At 39.7% G+C, this 25,684-nt stretch overlaps 1 protein-coding gene across 3 annotated transcripts in view; it reads left to right on the top strand.

Annotated features, from left to right (window-relative positions):
• The first annotated feature begins 6,146 nt into the window (after positions 1–6,146).
• POLE2 (DNA polymerase epsilon 2, accessory subunit) overlaps positions 6,147–25,684 on the top strand; it is a 31,714-nt gene continuing 12,176 nt past the window's right edge. For 2 of the 3 annotated variants that reach the window (XM_039217324.1, XM_039217323.1), the window contains exons 1-11: positions 6,147–6,243; positions 9,960–10,060; positions 11,457–11,532; positions 13,821–13,898; positions 14,281–14,374; positions 17,640–17,714; positions 20,867–20,950; positions 21,547–21,603; positions 22,055–22,103; positions 22,738–22,810; positions 25,224–25,396. In XM_039217324.1, the coding sequence (XP_039073255.1) occupies positions 6,176–6,243; positions 9,960–10,060; positions 11,457–11,532; positions 13,821–13,898; positions 14,281–14,374; positions 17,640–17,714; positions 20,867–20,950; positions 21,547–21,603; positions 22,055–22,103; positions 22,738–22,810; positions 25,224–25,396 (928 nt within the window). In that variant the 5' untranslated portion in view covers positions 6,147–6,175. The remainder of the gene's footprint in view (positions 6,244–9,959; positions 10,061–11,456; positions 11,533–13,820; positions 13,899–14,280; positions 14,375–17,639; positions 17,715–20,866; positions 20,951–21,546; positions 21,604–22,054; positions 22,104–22,737; positions 22,811–25,223; positions 25,397–25,684) is intronic. The other variant, XM_039217325.1, reaches the window with a different exon arrangement.

Genomic DNA, 25,684 nt, shown 5'->3' with positions numbered 1-25,684 from the left:
GACATTGGTCTTGGCAGTGATTTTTTGGAGGTGACACCAGAAGCACAACCAACGAAAGCAAAAATAAACAAGTAGGACTGCATCAAACTAAAAAGGTTGTGCACAACAAAGAAAACAATCAGCAAGATGAAAAGGCAACCTATAGAGTAGGAGAAAATATTTGCAAATTATATACCCAATAAAGGTTAATATGCAAAATGTGTGAGGAGTTCATACAACTTAATAGCAAAAACAACAAACAAATAACCTATTATAAAGTGGCAAAGGACCTTAATAGACATTTTTCCAAAAAATACATACAAGTAGCCATCAGGTATATGAAAAAGTGCTCAATATCACAAATCAGGGAAATACAGACCAAAATGGCAACGAGACATCACCTCACACTTAGTAGGATGGCTGTGTTCAAAACATCAAAAGATAAGTGCTGACAAGTATGTGGAGAAAAGGAAACCCTTGTGCACTGTTGTTAGGAATGCAAATTGGTAGAGCTATAATAGAAAACAGTATATGGATGTGCTTCAGAAAATTAAAAATAGAACTACCTTATGCTCCAACAGTCTCACTTCTAGGTATATATATTTCAAAAGGAAATGAAATCACTATCTTGAAGAGCTGTATCTGCTCTCCTATGCTCATTGCAACAGTATCAGACAATAGCTGAGATATGTGAACAGTGTGTCTGTCAATGGGTGAATGGATAAAGAAAATGTGATATATAAATATATACAATGGAATATTATTCATCTTTTTTTTTAAAAAAAGAAGGAAATCCTGCCACTGTGACAATAAAGGTGAACCTGGAGTACATTATGCTAATTTAAATAAGCCAGACACAGAAAGACAAGGATTGCATGATCTCACTGAGATGTGGAACCTAAAAATATCTCATTTATAGAGACCGAGAGTAGAATGGTGGTCACCAGTGGCTAAGGGGTGTGGGAAAAGAGGAGATATTGGTCAAAGGTTCAAACTCAGTTATAAGATCAATAGACCCTGGAGACCTAATGTATAGCATTGTGAGTGGAGATTATAATAATGTAATACGTACTTGAAATCTGCTAAGACAGTAGATCTTAAGCATCCTCACCACACACATACAAAATGGTGACTATGTGAGGTGAATGACATATTAATTAACTTGATTGTGGTAGTCATTTCACAACGTATGCATATATCAAAACATAATGTACACTTTAACTATGTAAAATTTTGGTCAATAATTCCTCATAAAGCTGGAGGAAAAAAAGAAACCAGAAAACAAAAGAATATCTGCTATGTGATTTCATCTCCATGAAATTTAAGATATACAAAATTAATCTATGGCAGTAGAAAGCTGGAAAGTGGGTGTTGGGGGTAGGGAGAGGGGATTTGTAAAAAGGAGTATAAGGAAACATTCTGGGGTGATGGAAATGTTCTATATCTTGGCTGGGTCATGGTTACATGGGTTTATACATTTATCAAAATTCATTGAGCAGCACTCTTCTAATATGTGCAATGTAAAGTATATATCAATAAAAATATTTTTTAAAGGTCCTCACTCTATCATTTTCTTATTACTAGTAATATTGATTTTGTATTTTTGAAATGGCCCACTTGTCTTCCTGGAGCTTAAAGTCCAGCGGGGGCTATAGAGCAGCTAACAGACAACCATCATACTATGTAGAAAGTGTGATGATAGCCAAAGTTAAGCGCACCTTGGAGCTGCATAGGAAAGCCCCTAACTCAGGTTTGGAAGAGTCAGGGAAGACTCCTGAGAGAAGATAAAGTCTAAGCTAGGAACTGAAGGATGAGCAGAATTTGTTCAGGCAAATGGAGGGGAAGAGGGAGGGAAGTTTTCCTGGCAGATGGAAGAAGAAGGGAGGAAAAGAGATGACCTGCTCACTTTAATCCTACTATCAGTGAGAGTTTGATGTGTTTTAACTCAGGAAGTAAAATAATTATTTTCTGGATATTCATTCTGATGGCAAGATTGGAGACAAAGAGACCAGTTGGCAGGTCAGGCACTGCTGGCTAGAGAGGCTGGTGTCCTGAATGACAGAGACATTGTCAAGGAGACAGAGAGAAGTGGACAGGTTTGAGAAATACTTTAAAAGTAGAACCTGGGGTGCCTGGGTGGATGTCGGCAGAGCCTACAACTGTTGATCTCAGAATAAGATCTGTGAGTTCAAGCCCCATGTTGGGTGTAGAGATTACTTTAAAAATTTTATATATTAAAAAAAAGGAACTCAAGGGATTTGGTGGCTGATTGGTTTATGGGAGGTGAAGAGAGGGACGAGTAAAGGATGCTGCCTAATTTACGAGCTTGTTCAGTGCATGAAAAGGTAGTGAGTTTGGATAGTAAACAAGAGAAGAGGAGCAGATTTGGGAGGGATTATGGTGAGTTCATGTGGGGGCATACTGAGTTGGATTTGAAGAAGAGAGAAATAAGGGCTAGAAATACGGATTTTGGAGTCATCAGCATAGAATTGTTCACTGAAGTATTAGGACTTTATGAGGTAGCCACGTGAAGGAGATACGTGTTGCGGACGAAATGACACAAAGGACAAGACACACACAAAAGACACACACAGACACAACTCCGGCCGGAGGAACAATTCCACGCAAGCCCCTCTTGCGGTTTATTTTATACCCCGGTAACTGGATGCAAACTGAAATTCACAAAATACCTTCTTTTACAAAACAAGGGCAAGTAGCCAAACACATTCCAAGGACAGGGGGGAGCAAAGGGAGGAAGTGACCACAACATGTTTACTAAGAGGCCTGCTCACAATTCCAGCCTTCTCCTTATTTCTAATGAGGGCATGTTCCCTCGTTTGCAAGTGGACCATTAAACTTGGATACTGTGTGCAGGCCTCCTGGCAGAGCATCCTGTTTGCAGGAATGCCTTGCCCAGGCAGGGAGCCCCGTGTGCAGGCACATCCCTGCGTCCCTAACCACGCTTTCTTGTGGTCACTGTTGGGCTCCCACAATACGGTTGGCAAGTTGGTACTGGTTGTTGGCAGGAGACCTTGTATCTTCACACGTGGACCTTTCATAAAGGTTCTTGAGGGCACCTGGCTTCCCCCAAGAACTAGTGACTCAAGAAAGAGCCAGATGAAAATAGCAATATCTTTAATGACCTGGTTTTGGAAGCTAGAATCTGTCCTCTCTATAATATCCTATTGGTTTTATGGGTCAGTTCTCTTCAGTGTGGGAGGGGAGTACACAAGTTATGAATACCAGGAAGCAAAAATCACTGGGGTCTATCCACAATCTGGATGGCTGTTTTCATCTGTTTTCCTCCAATGACACTAACTTTGTGAAGAGAACAGGCCAGTTGGGTTTTAGATTGTCCCACATTCTGGATTTGTCTGATTGTCCTCATGGTGTAATTTGGCTTAGTTGCCTCTTGTCTATTATTTCCATAAGCCAGAAGTTAGATCTGGGTTTGATTAAATTTAGCTTAACATTTTTGGCAAGCACGCTTCATAGGTGACATTGCATATGTCATATTGCATTGTAACAGTAACAAAACTTCAAATTGGCCCACTACTAGTGATGCTAAGCGTGATACTTGGTTAAAGTGGTAACCTCTGAATGATCTGTTGTAAAAGGTAAGTTCTCTCCTTTGTATTATTAGCTAATAACCTGTAGGGTAAATAACACTTTGGGACTGCACAAATAGCCGTTACCTAAAACTCTTACCTGATGTTTTTAACATTTTATATTACTATTCCCTCCACTTTACTACCCATAAATAACCATTTGATTCCTATTTATCTATCTAGCGGTTAAGCAAATACAATCATTATTTGTACATTTCACATTTGTGAATTTACCTACTTGATAAAATTTATTTGTAACTCCCAAATCATGTTGGGCACTTTCATAGTCATTCAAAGACATATATGGAGCAGTAAATAATTTTCGTTGCCCATCACACACGTCTGTGGCTGAGACTGAACAAGATGACACTTTGCTTTCTTTTTTCATCTCTCATACTATAAACAGTTATCTATTTCAAGGAATATTTAGTGCTACATTTTCTGCACTTTTATGATTTATTTTTGGGTGATTTTCCTATTTAAAATGGCCTCCAAGAATACTGCTAAAGTACTTTCTAGTGTTCCAAGGCCCAACATGTGCTGTGGGGAGAAAATATATGTGTTAGATAAGCTTCTTTCAGGCATGAATAGTAGTGCTATTGGTCTTGAGTTCAATGTCAATGTATCAATGATATATATTAAAGGTGTCTTGAAACGGAAGCATCCATCAAACAAGGCTATGTATCTATCCATTGATGAAAATGTTGTGACCAGAAGCTCACAGGAACCTAGCTCTATATTCCCTCTCGTAGAAATGATTAAGTATTTGCTAATTCAGTATTGGTGGTTATTTTATGCAACACAACTACCTCAAATAATGAGAATCAGACTGTATGTTTACCTATTTTTGTTTCCTTTCCCTTCTTACATAAAAGTTCAATTTTTCTTTGCAATTTTTTGTCTTCAGAATATATTTTACTGAAAATATACAGGAAACTGTGCTTCATAACGGTTTTCTCCCTGATGTTATATTTCCAATTTAATGCACAGTTAAGTGTATTGATTTGGGTGTGCTTTCAATTTTAAGTTTACTCGTTTCCTTTGTATCTTTTTAATATGTAAGACATATAAATGGGTCTACAGTTGAAAGTCTTACTAAAAAGAAAATTTCATTCTATCCTTACACCCTCCTGTCCTTTACAGTTAACCATTTTTTTTCAGTGTCTAGTATAACATTCAAGATTTTTAAAATACAAAACCAAGTAAACACATATACATGTATATAATCTTATTTCCTCTCCTTTATCATACTTTTTTAAAAAATTGTTTTAATGTTTTTTATTTCTGAGAGAGAGAGAGAGAGAGAGAGAGCGAGCAGGGGAGGGTCAGAGAGAGAGGGAGATACAGAATCTGAAACAGGCTCCAGGCTCTGAGCTAGCTGTCAGCACAGAGATGGGCGCGGGGCTGGAACCCACTACCCATGAGATCATGATCGCAGTTGGATGCTTAACCGACTGAGCCACCCAGGCGCCCCCCCGCCCATCATACTTTTAAAAAAGTAAATCATGTACGTTAGAAGTCACTGTATATCAGTACTCAAATTGTCCTCGTGTTTTATAAGATTGCATGTTCACTTATAAGCACTCTATGATTTTGTTCAACTCACTGGAACAAGCGTTTTTAAAATGTGGCAGATTCGAAAAAAAAAAAATGTGGCAGATTCGAGGCGCCTGGTTGGCTTAGTCGGTTAAGCGTCCGACTTCCGCTTAGGTCATGATCTCGCGGTTCGTGGGTTCGAGCCCCGCGTCGGGCTCTGTGCTGACTGCCAGCTCAGAGCCTGGAGCCTGTTTCAGTCTGTGACTCCCTCTCTCTCTGACCCTCCCCTGCTCACGCTGTCTCTCTCTCTCTCCTAGAAATAAATAAAACATTAAAAAAAATAAAATAAAATGTGGCAGATTCACTTGCTGGAATCAGACTAAGTTCACATCCTGGCACCACCACTTAGTGAAGGTTTCACCTTGAGGGAAGCATCTCCCGTCTTTGCGTCTCAGTTTTCTCATCTGTAAAATGAGGGTGTTGAAAAAAATAGCACACAGCTCATTCGGTTATGATCAATATGACAGGTAATATATTTCAAGCGTTTATGACATTGCATTGAACAAAGTAAGTTCTCAACTTAAGTAGAAAGCGGGGTGGGTGGGAATGGTGGTGATTTTCATAGCAGCTTCGAGCGAATGCTGGGGAAAACCTTGTGGCGACACAGAACGTTTCCAGAGCCTGTGTGAAGTAGAGACTACACAGGGGCTCCCGGGTCCTGGATGAGCTGGATGGGAGTCCATCCCGGAAGATGACAGACGCGCTTGGGGTAGAGAAGCACATTCCCAACCAGACACCAGGAAAGGATGCTTTCGCCTTTCAGTCTCGGGGCTACAAAGGAGTGTGATGTCGTCTCCTCTTTAAGACTACAGGGTCACGGGGTACAGCGCCAGGCACGCGGAGTCGCTGAGCTCTCGGCTTGGGGCATGGGGCCCAAGCTGAGCTCGCGGCTCCCAGGCCTGAGCCGGGGCAGAGGGCGGGGCTATCCCGGGTGGGGGCGGGGCGGGGGCAGGGCAGGGGCGGGGCAGCGGCCGTGGCGCCAAAACGCGAACATGGCGCCGGAGCGGCTAAGGAAACGGGCAATATCCGCCTTCAAGCTGCGTGGCTTGCTGCTCCGGAGGTGAGTCTTCCTGGGGGAGTTTACGGGAAGGGATAGGAGAGCCAGGTCGTCGGCTTGACCTTAAATTACAGAGACCCTTGCAAAGGTCTAGAGTGAAATCGATCTGGCAGGGTCTAAAAGCTTCAAGGACTTAGGTTTCCCCGACGTTCGCGTGGAGTCGGAACGGTTCTCCCAGGTAGGACATGGTCTCCTCCCGCAAGTGCCACACTGCGCTGGAGAAGCCGCTGTCTGTGTCGCAGCACCGGTTGTTTGGCATGGGACTTGAGCAATCTCAGCTATCCGTCCCCCTGACTCCTCCCCCTCGACCCCCGCTCCCCACCTAGTCTCTGCCACCGCAAAATGGGAATAATAGAACGTCTTACACGTAGGTACGGAGTCATCAGTTGAGCGACCTGGGAAAGCCCATGTTTGTGTCCGTAGTTATCAACCTGCAGTTTTGTGAAAATTGTGAGCCCTCCCCTTTCTCGACTTTGCATTAGGCATTACTCTTGAGTGACAATTCCTAGAGAGTTAAAAAGGGGCTAAGTTTGAATCATGTTAGTAGATCTCCTCCTAGGTCTTCCTCCTCTTCCCCCGCCTTGAACAGTTCCTTTAGAACTTCTCCGATAGTTAGGTTTCCTGGCCAGAATCATGTTTTCTAGTCCTTACAGAATGCACTTTTCTAAGATTTTTTTCTCACTAAATCTGTTTTGTTTTTTAGAATACACTATTTTTTACATACATATTTAAATACCTGCTGGATAGAATGTACTTTTTGTACTAGGCTTTGATTGCTCTTGCTATATGTGGAAAGTTTTGGGTTTTGGAATAATGAGTTCTATGAAACTTAAAAAAAAGTTTTAATGTGTATTCATTTTTGAGAGATAGAGAAAGAAAGAGCAGGGGAGGGGCAGAGAGAGAGGGGGCAGAGGATCCAAAGGCTCTGTGCTGACATCAGAGAGCCCAGTGTGGGGCTCGAATTTACAAACGTGAGATTGCGACCTGAGAGCGAAGTCCAACACTTAAACTACTGAGCCATCCATGCACCCCTTATGAGACTTTTCTTAAATTAATTAATTTTTTTAAAGTGGGCTCTATGCCCAACATGAAGCTTCAACTTCAAGACTGAAGGATAAGAGTCACATGCTCTACAAACTGAGGCACGCAGGCACTTTGCCTTTTATGAGACTTTACCTTTGATTTTGGATTAGTGGTGAACAAGGGCATGGGAGGAGAGAAAATAATGACCTGGGAGAAAATAATGAATTCTGTTCACTTCATCCCTGACATTTTGAAAATATGAGCAATTGATCAAATTAACTGTTCTCTTTTCCCTTAGAATTTGACCTAATATTAAACTGTCATTCATTAATTAATTGAATCAGAAATACACTGCAATGCTATCAATACAGGATCTGGGCCAGATCTATATAGCTTTACACGCTTTAGTCTATTACAAGATCACTGTGCTGGAGCAAGGAGTACAAGAGAGAATAAGACACTGTGGAACTTGGGGGATAGATAGTGTATTAGTTATTTATTGCTGTGTAACAAATTACCCCAAAACTTAGAGGTTTAAAACAGTGCATACTTACTATCTCATGTTTTCTGTGCATCAGGAATTCAGGTAGGCTTAGCTGGGTCCTCAGCCTCAGGGTCTCTCAATCTCTCATCTAAAATATCATTTGGGCGAGATTTGCTTCCAAGCTCATTCAGTAGCAAGATTCAGTTCCTCAGAACTATTAGACTTGGGGCCTCAGTCCTTGCTGGCGGTTGGCTGAAGGCCACCCTCAGTTCCTTGCCATGTGGTCCTCTAATATGGCAGCTTACTTCATCAAAGCCAGCAAGAGAGTTTTGCTAGAAAGACAGAAGTCACAGTCTTTTGTAATCAACGAAGTGACATATTGTTGCTTTAAAAATTTTTCTTTTGGGGCGCCTGGGTGGCTCAGTTGGTTAAGCATCCGACTTTGGCTCAGGTCATGATCTCACTGTTCTTTGGTTGGAGCCCCATGTCAGACCCTGTGCTGACAGCTTCTTGGAGCCTAGAGCCTGCTTCAGATTCTATGTGTCCCTCTCTCTGCCTCTCTTTCTTGTTCTCTCTCAAAAATAAATAAACATTAAAAAAAAACTTAAAAATTTTTTTTTCTTCTAAAATTGCCATACAGTAAAATGTTCCATTACTTTTACTATAGTCTGTTGTTAGAAGCAAGTTACTAGTTCCAACCCACACTGAAGGGGAAGGGTTACACATGGATGTGAATACCAGGAGGCCTGGATTATTAGAGGTTTTCTTATAAGTCTTTCTGTCATGGATATTAAATAATTCAGTTGTTTAATTTCAACTGTGAAAAGGATCCCAGGAAAGTGGTAATATATAACAAGGTGACTACTCTAAAGAAGTCCTTCATTAAGGAAGGGGTTTGAGCTGACTGTTCAAGATGAATAGGACTTGACTAGATGAAGAAAAGAGTGGGGAGAAATGACCATATAAAGTCTCTGAGGCAGGAGAGCACTGGGGGAGCCTAACAAGATTTGGTAGGAGCCAGGTCCTGTATAGGTCTACAGGCTTTGAGCGATCCTAAGAGCTGTCCCAATTCACACAGAATGTGTGCACTTTTAGGGACTTAGTCATTCAATATATATGGATCACCCTCAGATTTGTTTGGCATGGTTCCAGTTTTCAAGGGCCATCATCTATGATAAATTGGAGATGTAATACCCACACATGACACAATCAATAAGCAACCCAAGATAAGAACAATTAGTGGGATGACTCTAATGATAACATTGATGAAAAGTGTGAAGTTGTGTGCTACAAACAGAATGGCATGCAGTTAGCTAATTGTTTAGACAGCGTTCATTCTGAGGCCTATTGCTATTTAAATCAGGGATTCATGCAGATTTTTTTTCTTTTTAAAGTTCGGAATTATTGAGTTCTTTTGGAGTGGCAGGGGGTGGGGGAGAAATTCATGTGATTTCAATATGAGCATTGCTTCTATGACTTTGTATGTCATAGTTTTTTTCTGGTCTAATTTTTTAATTTAAAAATTGAAAACTGATGAAATTACTAGAATTTAATCAAATGCATTAGCAAATTAATGAATATATACTTACGTGTCTGCTGTGTTCAGGACATTGAAGCAAATGAAGTCCTGCCTTAAATGCAAGGAGATTAAAAAACTATAAGGTGATAAATAGTACAAGACTAATGTGACGTATCAGATCTGAGATGTGTAGGAATTTTAACAATTTAGGAGGAAGGGGAGATTGCAGCAGAGAAGGTTGACCTAGGAAGTCTTCTTCTTCTTTTTTTTTTTTTTTTTTTAACATTTTATTATTTATTTTTGAGAGAGAGAGAGAGCAGGGAAGGAGCAGAGAGAGAGGGAGAGAGAAAATTCCAAGCAGGCTCCGCGCTGTCAGCACAGAGCCTAATGTGGGCTCGATCTCACGAATCGAATTGTGAGATAATGACCTGAGACACAAGAGCTGGATGCTTAACCACTGAGCCACCCAGGCACCTCAAGCCTAGGAAGCCTTCTTAAAAGATGGATGTGATTTGGGGCTTATATCGTTAGGGTACAGAAGGAAGAATTTATTTAGAAAGGGCAGGAGAGATGAACACTGCTTGCAGAGAGGAGTGAGTAGATCTTAATTTCAGTGCTAGATTGATGAGTGCCAGTTTTTGACATCAAACTTTTAACCTCAATTACCTGCCTCGTCTCTTCTTTCCTTCTCAGTGAAGCTGTTAAGTACCTCACAGAAGCCCTTACGCCTATCAGTGAAGTAGAGCTTGAAGATGCGCTGGAAAAGATCATTGATGCTGTTGAAAAGCAACCCTGTAAGTAACAGTTCCCAGTAGCTCTTAAATCGTTACTAGAGTTCTACGTTCTCAATTAGATTTGTGGATTTAAGTGGAAGTTGAAGATTCCATATTAAGATTTTCCAGCATTATGAGACACATGCGAGGAAGCACTACTTCCAAGGGGTAACTTCTAGTTCTGTTGGAACTCAGGACATTCCCCACAGGCTCTTACAGTTCTTCCTCCTCCTGGAGCTGTCACTGCCAGCTTTCCTGCACTTGACTTTTTTTTTTTTTTAATGTTTATTATTTTATTTACTTATAATTTTTTTAATGTTTATTTTTGAGAGAGAGACAGAGTGTGAGCGATGGAGAGGCAGAGAGAGAAAGAGACACAGAATCCGAAGCAGGCTCCAGGCTCTGAGCTGTCAGCACAGAGCCCAACATGAGGCTCAAACTCATGAACCATGAGATCATGGCCTGAGCCAAAGTCAGATGCTTAGCCGAATGAGCCTCCCAGGCACCTCAATGTTTATTTATTTTTGAGAAGGAGAGAGACAAGAGTGTGAGTGGGGGAGGGGTAGAGAGAGAGAAACAGAATCCGAAGCAGGCTCTAGGCTCTGAGCTGTCAGCACAGAGCCCAACGGTGGGGCTCAAACTCACGAAGTGCAAGATCATGACCTGAGCCGAAGTCGGACACTCAACCGACTAAGCCACCTAGGCGCCCCTATGGACTTGACTTCTGATTAAGATCTAGTTTTTACGGTCACATTTGTCTCTCTGTGTACCTTCTACTTTGTCTTACATAGGTTTGGTACTCCTAAAAGTTTGGGGGAAATAAATTTGATGCTGAAGTTGGACACTTAACCAACTGAGCCACCTAGGCGCCCATCCCCCCCGTTAAGATATGAACATATGAACAACAATCTATCCATAAGGACATCTAATCTACTGAAATAATGCTTGTAAAGTCCTGAGCATAGTGTCACACTTTTACTAAGGGCTTAATAAGTGGTAGCTATTGTAATTGTTACTATCACGCCTATGGAAACATAGCAATTGTGATAGAAAGTTATACTAATGTAACCTTCTTAGTATTTGTGCTGCAGAAGTGAGCACCTAAGGTAACCTCTTAATCCTAGGAGTTTAAAGAAGTGTTTGCATAACTCAATTTATGTTATTAAACAGTATTTAGAAAAGTAAGGCATTTGACTTGTATTATAATATTACAAGTGTCTTTGAGTGTAGAAGATTAAGGTTTTTGAGATACAGCTTTTGTTATTGTTCTGACCTAACCCATTTTTTGTCATAAAAACGATGTAATGAGAGTCTCAGGGTTAGTGTTTGCAGATTATTTTAACGGAAAAAGCCACCTGTGGAAATAAGTAACTTTTATGCCTGTTTCTAAAATTTGACTTTGAAATTCTCTTTTCAGTGTCATCAAACATGATTGAACGATCTGTAGTGGAAGCAGCAGTCCAGGAATGCAGTCAGTCTGTAGATGAAACTATGTATGTGGATAAAATGAACTCTTCCCCCCTGCTGGAGATGTCATTAAGTGCTTATTTTAAATTATTTTCTTGGGAAATAATTAGTGGTCAGCATTTCTACAGTGGTTATTTCTTTAGTATTTCTTTTTTACTCATAGTTTGTATTATAAACCTCATTAAATGACTCATCTTTACTATTTTTTCCCTGAGACTTGAGATTACAGTATTGTTTATGCCACTACCAACTTTTGCCACTACCCATCTGACCTGACTTTATATTCTGTATGGTATTTGTGGATTGAATTGAATATTTAGACATATACTTTGCTTTTGCTCTTAGGATTGAATATTTAGACATATACTTTGCTTTTGCTCTTAGGAAAGCATTCAGCGACGTATGTTGGGTCACATGGTGAATGGCAAAGAGGGTGGAACCTTAGTCCACTAAGTCATGCTATTACAGCTTACAAATTTATATGGCAATAATTTTTCTGAGTTTTACTTCCATCTTTCCTCTTTTGATGTCTATTTATTTTTGAGAGAGAGAAAGAGAGAGCAGGGTAGGGGAGAAGGGAGTGGGGGACAGAGTTTCTAAAGTGGGCTCTGCATAGACAGCAGAGAACCCTTTACAGGGCTCGAACTCACAAACTTCAAGATTACAACCTCAGCCTAAGTCCGACACTTAACTGACTGAGCCACCGAGGAGCCCTTCCTTTGTTCCTTTGAATATAATATGTCTTTCTAAATTCGACAGGGTTTAACTGGGAGGAAAACAACTGGGGAAATGGACAGAGTATTAACTTTTTAACAGTTTTTTCCTCTTTGAGGCAATGGAGATCATTGACAGGAGTCGTTACCTTATTAGTATTGCTAAGGCAACAAAGAAATTGAAGAATTTTAATTTTAACTTTGCAAATTCATTATTTAAGATATTAGAGTACAGTGACGTGCCCCTAAAGCCATCAAGAGAAATTCAAAATGATTGTATGGAAGTGTAAGGATTATAATCAAAATAAGCATTGAGTTAACTTTTTTTCTGTCTAGATGCCACAGTTAGCCAATGTAGAGGCAGGCTAAAAGGTAAATAGTCTTTGCAACATTAGTTGTTAGAAAGTTACAATATTATCACATAAGAGAGGCTTTCATTTTTATAGATGAAGAGGTGGGGTGACACTAGATCTATCCACTAGAAAATGGCAGACTATTCTTGGAACCTAGGTTTTCTTCAAAAGTCCACCAGTTCTCGGCTACTCCACGCTAAGTGCCGCCATCAGTGCAGCAAGAACGTTTTTGACCATACTCAGTCTGGGAGATAAATAACATTTTAGGGAAGTTTTTTTTTAGGTTGGAATATTTATACAATAGTGCTGTGAGTTTTTTAAAAACCTCTTTCAAATGTGGTTATGTTGTTAATACTATCTGAAAATAAGTTATTTTGTTGAATTTCCTTCTCTAACACTGTGTCAAGGATATGGCCAGTATTTGGGGGGTTCTTTTTCTATTTTATGCCTGGTTCCTGGGACTTTTGTATAATATTTTGGATTAGAAAATTGTTGGAAATGAATCATATTCTTTAATAATATTATAACTCATAAAAGTAGTACCCATGGGGAGAGACTTCTTTTAAGGCATAACTATTATACATACATGTTCCTTGTCAACAGATGACATTCTTAATTAGAAGTTAACTTGATTAGGGGCACCTGGTTGGCTCAGTCAGTTGAGCATTCTGACTCTTGATTTTGGCTCAGGTCATGGTCCCAGGGTCGTGGGATTGAGCCCTGCATGGGGCTCTGCACTGAGCTTGGAGCCTGCTTAAGATTCTCTCTCTCTCTTCCTCTGTATCCTTCCTCCACTCGTGTGTGCTCTCTCTCTCAAAATTAAAAAAAAGTTAGCCTGATTTTTTTTTTTTTCTGGAGATATTGGCAACACTTTCTTGTATCTGAGAAGAAAATTTTACCCCCATATTATGACACTATAAGAAATTGTGGGGCGCCTGGGTGACTCAGTTGGTTGAGCTTCCAACCCTTGGTGTCGGCTTGGGTCATGATCTCATAGTTCGTGGGATCAAGTCCCCTGTTGGGCTCTGTGCTGACAGTGGAGTCTGCTTGGGATTCTCTCTCTACCTCTCTCTGCTCCTCCTCTACTCTCTCGCTCTCTCTCAAAATAAATAAACTTAAAAAAAATGTGTGTATGACCTGTGGAAAGTACATTTGTATGCCATAAGATTATAATGCAAGTTTTTATGCTCACCTAGAATTGTTATGTCTTAGTAAATCAGATCTGTGTTTTTGTGGGATGTTTTTCAGGGAACATATTTTCAATATCATAGGAGCATTTGATATTCCACGCTTTGTGTACAGTTCAGAAAGAAAAAAATTTCTTCCGTAAGTATATCATCTATTGATTTTAAGCTAATTTCATTAAAAAAATTTTTTTTAATATTTTATTTATTTTGAGAGAGAGATAGAGACAGCGTGAGCAGGGGAGGGTCAGAGAGAGAGGGAGTCACAGAATCCGAAGATAGGCTCCAGGCTTTGAGCTAGCTGTCAGCACAGAGCTCGACACAGGGCTCGAAACCACGAACCATGAGATCATGACCTGAACCGAAGTTGGCTGCTTAACCGACTGAGCCACTCAGGCGCTCTGATTTTAAGCTAATTTCACATAGACATTTCTTGCAAAAGGTGTACAGCCCATGATCCATTTTTAGCCTACCTTTGTGTATGTACTGTGATAGTTATAAATAGGCATTCCTTTTTTTTCTAGTCTATTAATGACCAACCACCCTGCACCAAATGTATTTGGAACAGCAAGAGATAAAGCAGAGTTGTTTCGTGAACGATATACCATTTTGCACCAGGTAAGCTGAGGGTAGAAAACGAGACTCCTTAAGTTTAGGTAAGATTCAGAGTTAATTAAAGGATGAAATTTTGTGACCCAAAGTTTGTCATTTGATAGACTGTTATTGGCCTGTGTTTGAGACCGGATGGAGGATATAGTCAGCAATTAACAATTGTGATGATAAAAATAGCAGCTAACATTCATTACCTGCTTTTAACATGCTGAGCACTGTTCAGCACGTTACAGACATTACTCACCTCATTTAATCATGACAACATCAGTGTACGTATAAAAGCTATTATCCTCATTTTACAGATGAAGAAACTGAGACCTAGATAAATTTAGGAAGTTGACCAAAGATCATATAAAGTTAAGTACAGACAGGATTTGAATCCAGTTTATCTGACTCTGGAACCCGGCTTTTGCCTTCTACACTGTACTAGCTTCTCGCAGTTTACAGTCTATGAAGTTAAAGATGTTTGCACAAACAAGATATAAAGTAGAATTTTATGTGCTGTAAAAGAGATATAAACAGAATGTATTCATTGGGAAAATCAGGGCCTTGGGCTGATTTTTAAAAAAATCAAATCAGGGCTTTGATTTTTAAAAAAAAATTTTTAATGTTTATTTATTTTTGAGAGAGAGAGAGAGAGACAGACAGACAGACAGACAGCGTGAGTGGGGGAGAGGCAGAGTGGAAGACACAGAATCCGAAGCAGGCTCCAGGCTCTGAGCACAGACAGGGGGACCGCACTGGAGCAGCGGAAGCCATCATTCACGATGACAGAGTGGATGTGAAGGGGAAGGCAGAGAGTAAAGACTCAAAGATGATTAAGGTTTTGAGTCTGAGAGAGTAGGACAGTAGACTAATATGGTAACAAATAAGAAAAAGAGAATGGGGAAGATGACTCAGATTAAAACAGCCGGTACTGTTTTACACATTTTTGAATTAAGGTTGCCAGCAGGAAATCAGGTGAAAAGTACATATATTGCTCAAGAAAGAGATGTAGGCAGACAGATTTAGGGGACAGCTGCCCAGAGGAGGAACTGCAGGGATGGGTGAGACCCTATGAGAAGGAGAGAAGCCAGTGGGGAGAGAAGGGAAGAGAGGAGAATTGGGGGGCCAGGGTAGTGGTATACAGCAGAAGCTTAAGAAGGTTTTAAGGACAGGATGGTCAGCGCGAGTAAGCTCTGCAAAAGGATGAAGAGAGCGAGCCCTGAGGATGCCTGTCCTCTCCTGCTTCCATCTACATAATGTTGCCAGATCAGTCTTCCTTGATGTGTAGCTCTGGTATCGTCATGATTTTGCACAGAAGTCTTTCAAGGAGGTTGCTGCCTTTTGAATTAAATACAAATTTTACTTAGTGTTTGAGATCTTCCACCACACCTTTTTGGCCCAAATCTCTACTTTTCCTCTAATCATACCGTGCTGGAGCCAAAAATGAAACACATAATTCTTCTTTCTTCTCCTTCTTCTGTAACTTTGCTTATACTGTTCACTCTCTGGACTGCTCTTCCGTCTTTTCTCTGCTATTGAAACCCTCCTAACCTTCTCAAATTCCTCCTCTTTTCTGAAACTCTTCTTTTTTAAAAAAAAATTTTTTTTTTTTAATGTTTTATTTATTTTTAGGAGAGAGAGAGACAGCGTGAGCAGGGGAGGGTCAGAGAGAGAGGGAGTCACAGGCTGAAACAGGCTCCAGGCTCTGAGCTGGCAGTCAGCAGAGAGCCCGACGCGGGGCTCGAACCCACGAACCGCGAGATCATGACCCAAGCGAAAGTCGGACGCTTAACCGACTAAGCCACCCAGGCGCCCCTGAAACTCTTCTTGATGAGTCGGATGCAGTCTCTTCCTACTTTAAAGCATCCTACTTTAAAGACTGACCATGTTGGTCTGTCTTCTACCTTATTTACTGGAGTTGGACCTGCCTTGTGTTCAGGGTGCTTATTCCCATTATCAGACACTCCTTGTGTATTTTGTCTGCCATGCTTGCTTGGCACAATGCTTTTCATAGAGAAGATGCTCAAGGAAATACCACATTTCTTTTTTCTTTCTTTCTAAAAATTAGATTTTAAAGCCAATCATATTATTTTGAGTGTGTCACTTAACCCTTCTGAGCCTCATTTTTTCTTACCTGTGAAATAAAAGGGTTGCATTTTAGTCCGTTCACACTTTTATTACGTTAGCTTCTGAAAGCAAATCTGATGTTACTATTATCCTACTTCAATATCTTTGTTTTCCATCGCCTATCAGATATACTTCCAGGCTTAGCATATAAAGTCAGTATTGTCAGGGCTCTTCAATTGGAAGTTACAGAAACTCTAACCGACTAAAACAGAAAGAGACGTTTATTGGCTTGTGGTGAGGTCTAGAGGTCCACCAGTTTTAAGCATGGCTGGATCCAGGATTTCCCACGTCTTGAGGCATCCAGCTGTTTCCATCTCTTAGCAATTTTATAAAAATTGATTTTACTTTCAAACACATTCTCCCTATGAGATGACAGAGGCCCCTTGTAGCCTTAGCAGCACTTGGAAAGAGAGTTCCTTTTTTCTGGTAGTTGTAGCAAAGGACTCTTAGTGGCTCTTAGTTTGAGCCTGGACCATTCACTGGCCAAGAGATGGGGTACTTTTTCACTGGGCCTATTTACAGAAGGGGGAAGAGCCACCAGCCTCGCCTAAACCACATGGACCACAGTGGGGCAGGGGACATGGTTCCCTAAATAGAGGCTCTGGCTAATCACCTGGCTTGTCTGACATTCTGCTTTGTGTACCTCAGAAGCCAACTATCCTCAACTTTGCATCACTTCTCAAATACTCCTTTACTCTTGTCTTTCTTGTGACATATCCCTTCCTCTGCCTGAAATGTCTCATCTCAGCCTCATTTGATTTCTTACCAGCAAAGTCTTATTTATCACTTAGGATCGGATTAAATGCCCCCTTTTGCCTGGGGTCTCTTGTTGTATGGTGGCCCTTTTCTTTCTCACAAACCCCTGTGCTTTCAGGATAACATGTGGTTTATTGTGTTCATATCCTCATCCCAGAGTGTAGTGTTGGCAGCTATACAATAGAGCTTTTTCTGTAAAAAAAACTTCTTTGAAATAATTTTCTTATTTTCAAAATTACATTTCTAGGTATTTGTATATTAAAATATGTGGGCTTTCAAATTTGCCGAGAATAGGCAATAGTAACATTAGTTTAAGGACAGGGTTTTGACAGAGTACTATTTTAATGAATTTTCGTTTAAAATGTCTGATTCAGTAATTCATGTGACTCTTTCTGTTTTATAGAGGACCCACAGACATGAATTATTTACTCCTCCAGTAATAGGTTCTCATCCTGATGAAACCGGAAGCAAATTCCAGGTTAGTTATCTAAGGGGTGTAAGTGTACAAGTTAAATATTTGTTGCTTAATTCTTACTTATTGAAATTTAAATGAGAATGGCTCATTGGTAACTTAAGTTTAGTCGGCTCATTGACCTGTGCATTCTCACTGTTGAGAAAGACCAGCCTCCGTGTCCTGGGTCCTGCAAATCTCTACTAGAAGGTACCACTTCCTTCTTTTGGACAGGCCCTGGGACACCTAGCTGGCTTGGTTGGTTAAGTGCTTGACTCTTGATCTCAGCTCAGGTCTTGATCTCAGGGTCATGAGTTCAAGGCCTGCATTGAGCTCTGCACTGGGCGTGAAGCCTCCTTAAAAAAAAAAAGCAGCGGGGAGGGCAGGCCCTGAGACTATGGTAGCCCCCAGACAGTCTCTGGCCACCAGCGCAGGTCCCTAGTTCCTCTGGTCCATTTGCTGGATATGACACTGGGTTTCTAACCAACTCTCAACATTACCCTTCCTGCTCTCACTCAAACTCCAAAATCCTGGTCCCTGTCCAGCCCATCTCTGTAGTGACCACCCCACACTTAACGCATCTGAAATGTGCTCTGTCTGTTGGAGTAAAAAATTTACTTAAGGCACTAAGGAAATACCGTTTATAGGATAAATGAGATAGCACAAACAGGCCACAGGGCTGCTGGGGCCTGAGGAAGAGGGGGGAGGGAGAATGTTTTCTGTCACACGTGCTCCTTCCACTCTTGTACTCCCGTGCCCTTCGTTCACTTGTTCCAGCAACACACCTAGTCACTGTCGCCCGTCTGTGGCTTTATTCTCTCAGCACACAGAGCCCTGCCGGGGGACAGTCCTTTGCTACTGCTAGGCCCTGCCATTTCTCTGAGGTTCCTTATAGATTGTGAAGAGGCCCAGCCTCTATAAGGTTCATCACATTCTCTGCCATGACAGATCAGAAGTCATGATGATGAGTAGGCTGATAGACACTAAAACAGTAATACTGCATAATGCGCAAATAATGTTTGATGGTAGCACCCTAGGGAGAAAACACTTATAGTGTTTGACAGTTTCTGCTTTTGACTTTTATTATTTTTTAATGTTTTATTTCTTTCTGAGAGAGAGAAATAAAACGTCTGACTTTGGCTCAGGTCATGATCTCACAGTTCATGAGTTTGAGCCCCGCGTTGGGCTCTGTGCTGACAGCTCAGAGCCCGGAGCCTGCTTCAGATTCTGTGTCTCCCTCTCTCTCTCTGCCCCTCCCTCGCTCACACTCAGTCTCTCTCTCAAAAATAATAAAGATTAAAAAAATTTTAAAAAACAAACAAACAGGGGCGCTTGGGTGGCTCAGTCAGTTGAATGTCCGACTTCAGCTCCAGTCATGATCTTGCCATTCCAAGTTTGAGCCCCACATCAGGCTCTGTGCTGACAGCTCAGAGCCGGGAGCCTATTTCTGATTCTATGTCTTCTTCGCCCTCCCCCACTCATGCTCTGTCTCTCTCTCTCTGTCTCTCTCTCTCTCAAAAATAAGTAAACATTAAAAAACAATGAAAAAACAAATGTTAGTAGTGATTATTATGGGTTAATTATATATGGGTTGATTATATATGACTGTTTCTTCCTTTTCTATATTTTTAAATTTTTTGAATAGTAAACAGGCATTATTTGTAACAAAGAACATATTTTACAGATGAAAGAAGCTTCACTTGGTAATTCCTATAAAAATGAAAAATTATACACTGTTTCATTCAGCAATTCTCTTTCTGGAATTTGTAGAAGTATGTCCAACAGGCATACCCATGCACTAGGCCAAGAGAGGTGCAAGAAACATTAAGCACTGTTTTTACTATCAGAAAACTGAGCAACATGTCCTTTAATAGTAATTTGGTGACATAAATTATAGTATATAAACTGTAGATATCTATATCCATTAAAAAGAATGAAACATCTATACAGAGTTAAATAGAATGATCTCTAAGAGATAATAAATTTAAAAGTTAAGTTGTATAAAATACAAAAAATGTGGTTTAATCTTTGCAAACAAGACAAAAACTGTGTTTATAAATTATATATGGGTGTATTAACATATAAGTAGGATTATGTCTAGTAAAGCATCAGAAAGGGTTTTTAAATGGTGCTCCAATTGTTACTACCTTTAACTTAATGATAAAAATATAGTGGTCAGATTGAGAATGTAAATAATAATGACAGCCCTTTGAAATGCTGGTATAACTTTTTAAATAGCTCACTAATTTGTAAGATATATTGACCAAATAAATAAATAAAATGTATATTATTTTCTGTATTTTAAAGGTGAATGTACTTATCATTATTCAGAATATAGTAGTCCCTCTTTATCCAAGGGGGTATGTTCCAGTGATGCTTTAAAGCACAGATAGCACCAAAACCTCTATATCCTATGTTTATTCCTCTACATACATACCCATGATAAAGCTTAATTTATAAATTAGGCACAATAAGAGATTAACAGCAACAATAATAAAATAAAACAATTATAGCAATATACTATAATAAAGGTTATGTGAATGCGGTGTCTCTGTCAAAATATCTTGCTGTACTATACTCACTTTACGATGATGTGAGATGATAAAATGGCTACATAATGAGATGGGAAGGATGTAAACTTGACATAGCTTTAGACTACTATTGACCATCTGCTTCCAGATCACGGTTGACAGAGGGCAACTGAAATTATGAAAAGCAAAACTGGATAAGGTGGAACCTCCTGTGATATGGGATGAAATTTCATTGCCAAGAGCCTGAGTTGGTATTTTAGCTTTTTATAGGATAAATTATATTTTGAGTTTTATTTGATTTTCTACTCTAAAGTAGGTATAAATACTGAAATGCGCACCCACAGTTCACTTATTTTTTTTTAATGTTTTATTTATTTTTGAGAGAGAGAGAGACAGCGTGAGCAGGGAAGTGTCAGAGAGAGAGGGAGACACAGACTCTGAAGCAGGCTCCAGGCTCCAAGCTAGCTGCCAGCACAGAGCCCGATGCAGGGCTCGAACCCTTGAACTGCGAGATCGTGACCTGAGCCAAAGTCAGATGCTCAACCAACTGAGCCACCCAGGCGCCCCAAAGTTCACTTATTTATAAAGAGTAGTTTCTTCAAAGGACGAATTTTCAGCCTTTAAGAATTTATTTTGTCTCATTTTAAGCTTAAAACAGTAGAAACCCTATTGGGCAGTACAACCAAAATTGGAGACGTGATTGTTCTTGGAATGATAACCCAGTTAAAAGAGGTAAGTTAAACTTAATAACCATCATACTGTTTCAGCCTTTAGACTGATGAAATGTCAGTTCCGTATAGCATTTATGCAGAAGGTACAGGGATGTAGTCTTCACTGAAGGCTCCTGCCTCAGTTACCAAGTAGCCTTTGCATCTGCATTTGGTTTCCTGAGTAGACATCAGGAAGGAGTATCTTCGACAGGCCACCAGTTTGCATAGCCTGAAATTAGTGTGACCTGTGCTTGAACTGAGAGTACTGAGTTTCTGAACAACCAAGGTTGCAGACCACATCCTACTCCCTCAGAGAAGGACACTGTTGACTCTCTTAGGTATAGGCACCTGGTGAGGCCCATATGGCCGCCACCAAGCATCCCTCTTGATCTGCAGAGATCATTCCCCACGTACCTGTGAGGAGTCTCAGTCTTCATTAAGTGACTAATCTGAGGCTACCAGACTAGCAAATGGAAAGGCCTGGACCAGGAATTGCTAGTTTTGAAAAATCCACTGTACTTTACTATATTCTGTTGTCAAAGTTGTCAGTATTTTAATTATTTTGTCAGAGTATCCATTATTACATAAATGTGGACATATTTCTTTTAACTTTTTTAGGGAAAATTTTTTCTGGAAGATCCTACGGGAACAGTACAACTGGATCTTAGTAAAGCTATATCCTTTATTCTTAAATTTTTTTTAAACTATGTTATATGAGTTGGGGATATTGATTGATTACATATCATTCTCAAGTTAATGTACTTGGTTTTCTATTGTATCTTACATATGGTGATGATGCAGGAATCCAGACATTATCCTAGCCAGAGATAAAAAACAAAACAAAACGAAACATTAATTCTCCCTTATTTGGAGAATCCAAGCAAATCAGTGAGGAAGTTTATAACATGCTAAGAATGATCTGAACAGTCATTATTACCAAGCTACATCTTAGAATCAGACATGGCAAAATTTAAACCTAAAAATTTTTAAGCTATGATCTATTCACAGTTTCAGATATGCAGTCTTTGAATTTATTAGTTAGAAGTCCTTTGGGCCCAGAATGTATGTTGACTTTATCACCACCTCAAGCATAGAAATAGAATTATTTTTCTCAACCGTTGTATACCAGTTCCACAGTGGTTTATACACAGAGTCATGCTTTGTCTTAGCAGAAGGTAAGTCAGTATACTTTTTTGCTGTCCTCCTCATCATTCTATAATAAAACCATTTCTACATTGGCTAAAATGTAGTAACATGATATAATTTGGGAGAACATTGTTTATAAAAGCATACTTTTGACAACATTAACTGAGACTGGTGATGGGCCTGGGGTTTCTTTTTGGGGTGATAAAAATATTCTGAAATTAGTGGTGATGGTTGTACAACTTGTGAATATACTAAAAATCACTGAATGCTATACTTTAAAGGGTGAAATGTAATGATGTGTGAATTACATCCTAGCAAAATTGACAAAAAAACACAAAACATTTTACATAGAGTCATAAAATGAAACATTTCCCAATCTCTGTACCTTATGTCTCTGTACTCTAACATGTATTGTGATATTAAAAAGTGAAAAGTTTTACTTCTGAATCTGTTTCTATTTCCTGACTTTTTTTAAAATAGAGAACTGAGATTGCCTTTGGATCTGAAGCTGTTATGTAGCTCAGTGGGACTGGCAACCTCTGTAGTTAGTTGAAAGAAGATGAGACAGTAACTTGGCGTTACTGCTTTGTGTTCAGTGCTTCCTTCCTTTCAAACAAGGAGAAATGGACAAATGAAAGTGATTTGTTACTTATCTTTTCTCAGGTTGGTTTGAAGATCAGGTGTTTCATGTCAATGCCTTCGGATTTCCACCCACTGAACCCTCTAGTACTACTAGGTATAAAATGTTTGGCTAAAGCCCTACAGAAATTTTGTAATACTGGCTGTAGTGACTGTAAGAGTGTGTATCATATTTCAGTTATTCAGGCTTTGTGTCAGAATGCAAGAGTAATAGAAAGTTAGAGCTGGAAGACTGGGCTGTATGTGAATCAGAAAACTAACATATTGATTATTCGCATCTCCCTACCTTGGCTTTCATGGGAAAGATTTCCAGTCTTCCTGCCTAGCTTATCTATGGGGTTGATTAGAAGTTCAACTGAGATAAGAGATAGGAAAACACTTAATATAAAGCCTCATTTTTCTATTAATGATTAAAAGTTACAAGAGGCAGATTAAAAAGCTCTTTAATGTAAACAAAAGCATCATAATGTTAGAGCTATCCCCAAGGGACCTTCTGTGAGACGAGAGAGTTCCCTGTCATCAGGGTTTTTAAAAATTTTTTTAATTTTTAATGTTTATTTTTGAAGGAGAGAGGGACAGAGTGTGAGCAGGGGAATGTGGCAGAGAGAAAGGGAGACACAGCATCCAAAGCTGGCTCCAGGCTCTGAGCTGTCAGCACAGAGCCTGACGTGGGGTTCGAACTCATGAGCTGTGAGATCATGACCTGAGCTGAATCCGGACGCTTAATGACCAAGCCACCCAGGTGCCCATCACTCTGGTTTTTGAGCAGAGGCTAAATGATGGTGTAAAAGTTGTAGCTGGTGGCCTGTGGGTTGAATGTAGTCTAAAGAGCGTTCTTTCTTTTTTTCCCCTTTGAGGTATTAAAACACATTTTGTTTCATTGTTTAAAAATTAAGAGATTTCTCATAAAAGTCTAGATTTCTGTTTCCTCTTGAACAACCAGATCTGGCAACATGGTTCTGAATTCTCCCCCAGCTACCACTCTACTGCAGTGATCGCCTTCTTTGGGCAGGGTATGTCGGTGCACCCTAGCTCATATCTAGGAGGCCTCAGCTGGTCGCTGCTTTGTTATTTACTATTCCCTTCCTGAAGCCTGTGAGCATTTGAGTTTGCTACCTCTGGGGGAATTAAATCTTCTAATCTTGAGATTCTGTCTACAGTAATAGAGATTTCAAGAAGCATACGAATTAAGATTTTAGTCCTAGTATACCTGTATAAAATCAAGGTCCACAGGCCACATTTGCTGGCTGGGAGTTACTGTCAGGGCTGCTTCTCTTCCTGTTGAAGTAATCTATGGGAAAGTGCTGGTCATGCAAATGAGGACACAGCCCTCATCAAACCAGCTCACTTTTAAGTGAATGCCTTAAGTGCCAGTTTGTGGCTTTTTACAACATGGTAGCTTTTCTTTGGGATATATTTAAAGCAAAATTGCTGTTGTTTTTGACATTTCTTTTTCATATAGGCTTCAAAATTACTGTTTTGGAATGAGAGGTATAATCAAGAAAGCTGGCCATGAGCAGTAACCATTCTGTTTCAGCCTCACGCAGAGCCTGCCAGAGGGTGGAGACGATAGGGGGCAGTGCAGAGTAGCGCACGAAACTCCGATCCTGGTTCTTGGACAAACTGAGCACTTGCACCTGTTAACTGGGACGAGCAGCAGACAAATCACTTAACCCTCCTGAACCTCATTTCTTTCTCTTTTGTAAAATAAAGAAAATAGAATCTCCCAATATGAGGTTTTTTTTTTTTTAAGGATTTAGGATTATAATGTGAGATATGTTTATATATGTACATAATTTACTTAGGAACCACATAATATATCCATCCCTCCATCCATCCACCCAAGGAGAGTGTTTCTTTTTATGCATGACTTACACATGTTTATATCTTTTTTTTTTGACGTTAATAATGGACACATAGGTTGCTTTCTAACCTCCAGATTTTCATAATTCTGCCATGTAGGTGAGTCTTTATAGACCTCAGAACAAATTTCTAAATGTGGAATTCTTTGGTTAAATGGTTAGTACTTATTTTGGGCACTAGATATTGTTTAAATCAAATTCCCATTCCTCCTACTTTCAATTACATAAGAAGCTACAATTTATTTTAATGCTTGCTTTAGTCAGTTTTAAAAGACACAGAAACAGCCAATTAAGTATTTATTCACTGCTTCTATATTTCTTTCTTATTTTAGGACATTTAAATAAACTTGTTTGCATTTTAAGTGCTACAAATAATACATTTTCATGGTACTATTTACACTGATGGGAAAATAACCTCAGGTAGAAGGAAACTAAATTAGTAAAATTATTAGAAAAACATCTCCAACATGGGGTGCCTGGCTGGCTCTGTCTGGAGCGTTTGGCTCTTGATCTTGGGTTGTGGGTTTGAGCTCCATGTTGGGTATAGAGATTACTTAAAAATAAAATCTTTAAGAAAAAAAAAGAGAAAGGAAAGCATCTCCAACAGAATATACAATAGCAACTAATAATTATGTCATAATTACCTAGGGCATACTATGGAAATGTTAATTTTTTTGGAGGACCTTCTAATACATCTGTGAAGACTTCTGCAAAACTAAAACAACTAGAAGAAGAGAATAAAGATGCTATGTTTGTGTTTGTATCTGACGTTTGGTTAGACCAAGGAGAAGTGTTGGCAAAACTTCACACCATGTTTTCTGGTGGGTGCCATTCTTTTCTACCCTTTTAAACTTGTATGAGGGGTCATGTCCTAAAAACTAAATTGTTAAAAATGTATCTTTTTGAGTAGTCCATTTTCTTGTAAATGTTGATTCAGCAGTGAGATATTTTCAATGAGTCCATCTTAAAAACTTAAATTTTTACATTTGAAAAATAACTGTGTGTGCATGCGTGTATTTATGAGAAATAAGAATTAGTCCTAAGTATAGCATGGATAAGTAAGAATGGACAAGAGCTTGGGGTTGGAGTCTGACAGAACTGGGTTTATT

The sequence above is a fragment of the Hyaena hyaena genome, unplaced genomic scaffold, assembly GCF_003009895.1.
Source record: "Hyaena hyaena isolate Hyena2069 unplaced genomic scaffold, ASM300989v1 scaffold_683, whole genome shotgun sequence".
Lineage (NCBI taxonomy): Eukaryota > Metazoa > Chordata > Mammalia > Carnivora > Hyaenidae > Hyaena > Hyaena hyaena.
The sequence above is the reverse complement of the archived record's forward strand: the minus strand, read 5'-3'. Positions and strand labels throughout refer to the sequence as shown.